The sequence below is a fragment of the Seriola lalandi genome, unplaced genomic scaffold (genome assembly GCF_002814215.2).
Source record: "Seriola lalandi dorsalis isolate HSWRI2012SDOR001 ecotype SW California unplaced genomic scaffold, Sedor1 jcf7180002005599, whole genome shotgun sequence".
In the NCBI taxonomy this organism is placed as follows: domain Eukaryota; kingdom Metazoa; phylum Chordata; class Actinopteri; order Carangiformes; family Carangidae; genus Seriola; species Seriola lalandi.
In genome coordinates this window covers 1-1,331 of record NW_019476253.1, presented here as the reverse complement: position 1 = coordinate 1,331, position 1,331 = coordinate 1, and the positions used below count along the sequence as shown (strand labels likewise).

The 1,331-nt window shown below is 38.0% G+C and overlaps 1 protein-coding gene across 1 annotated transcript; it reads left to right on the top strand.

Moving 5' to 3' along the window:
- Positions 1-264: 264 nt before the first annotated feature.
- LOC111670194 (polyadenylate-binding protein 1A-like) lies at positions 265-1,317 on the top strand (the record flags this gene model as incomplete). The annotated part of the gene is made up of 4 exons (XM_087178589.1): positions 265-409; positions 692-840; positions 996-1,090; positions 1,180-1,317. Coding segments are annotated over exons 1-4 (414 nt in total), but the record flags the coding sequence as incomplete, so codon positions are not given.
- Positions 1,318-1,331: the final 14 nt, after the last annotated feature.

Here is a 1,331-nt window from a genome sequence, read left to right as displayed (position 1 = left end):
ATATGAGGAACCAAACTATGAATTTGTAGACTAATATAAAGTTCACTAACCTTACACTGAGTGACTCTGCAAAAGAAATATATTCCTGGGCATCAATGAGCAGAAATTGGAGCCAGGTTTTTTAAACAGCACAGTCCCATTACAAGATATGAAAAAGTCACAGGAAGCCAGTTTCACTTTGTAAAAAATGGTCAGAGATATTTCAGGTGTGACTCAACAAACATTTCAGGTTTAATATACTATTACCGCATGTGTGTGTGGCTTAAAAGCAGCATGTGTCTTCTTTCTCTAAGGTGGTTTGTGACGAGAATGGCTCTAAAGGCTACGGCTTTGTGCATTTTGAGACTCAGGAGGCAGCCGAACGAGCCATTGAGAAAATGAATGGCATGCTGCTCAATGACCGTAAAGTGTAAGTGGTGTATACTAATGTCTGAAAGTACTCTTTGTTGAATTAATATTCTGCCGGATCTGATTGACGTTTGTAGGTTTCATAATGATGCTTGAACACTTTGAGTAATTTCTTTGAAAAGATGCCTGAATAAATAGATTTGTGCATAACCCATTTATTCTGAGTGCTGTAATGTAACTATTCACAATTGGATTTAAAGTTGTGATGAACATAACATTTATAATTACTATAATTTGTGTTTTAATGTGTATTTAATTTATCTAAACTTCTATTTCAATGCAGATTCGTGGGTCGCTTCAAATCTCGCAAGGAACGTGAGGCTGAGCTGGGTGCCCGAGCCAAGGAGTTCACAAATGTCTACATAAAAAACTTTGGTGAAGACATGGATGATGAGAAGCTGAGGGAACTCTTTAGCAAATATGGTCAGTCAGGTATTTCATATTATTATTATTATTATTATTATTATTATTATTATTATTATTATAACAACAGCTTTTTCAAATGAGTTGATCTGCTTCTGTACATGCAGTAAAACATAATGGAGCAAAATATAATTATTAAGGTTATATAGATCTCTCTTGCCTAGGAAATGCCATGAGTATCCGAGTCATGACAGATGACAACGGAAAGTCTCGAGGCTTTGGGTTCGTCAGCTTTGAGAGGCACGAGGATGCCCAGAAAGTAAGAGATGAACCAGCAATTTTCTGACCACCTGGAAATGTCTGCCATTTCTGGCCACAAAGTTGACTTGGTTTTTTTGGTTTCTACAGGCGGTGGATGAGATGAATGGGAAGGAGTTGAATGGCAAGCTGATCTACGTTGGCCGCGCCCAGAAAAAGGTGGAGCGACAGACAGAGCTCAAGCGCAAGTTTGAGCAAATGAAACAAGATCGTATGACTCGCTACCAGGTACATTGAATTTA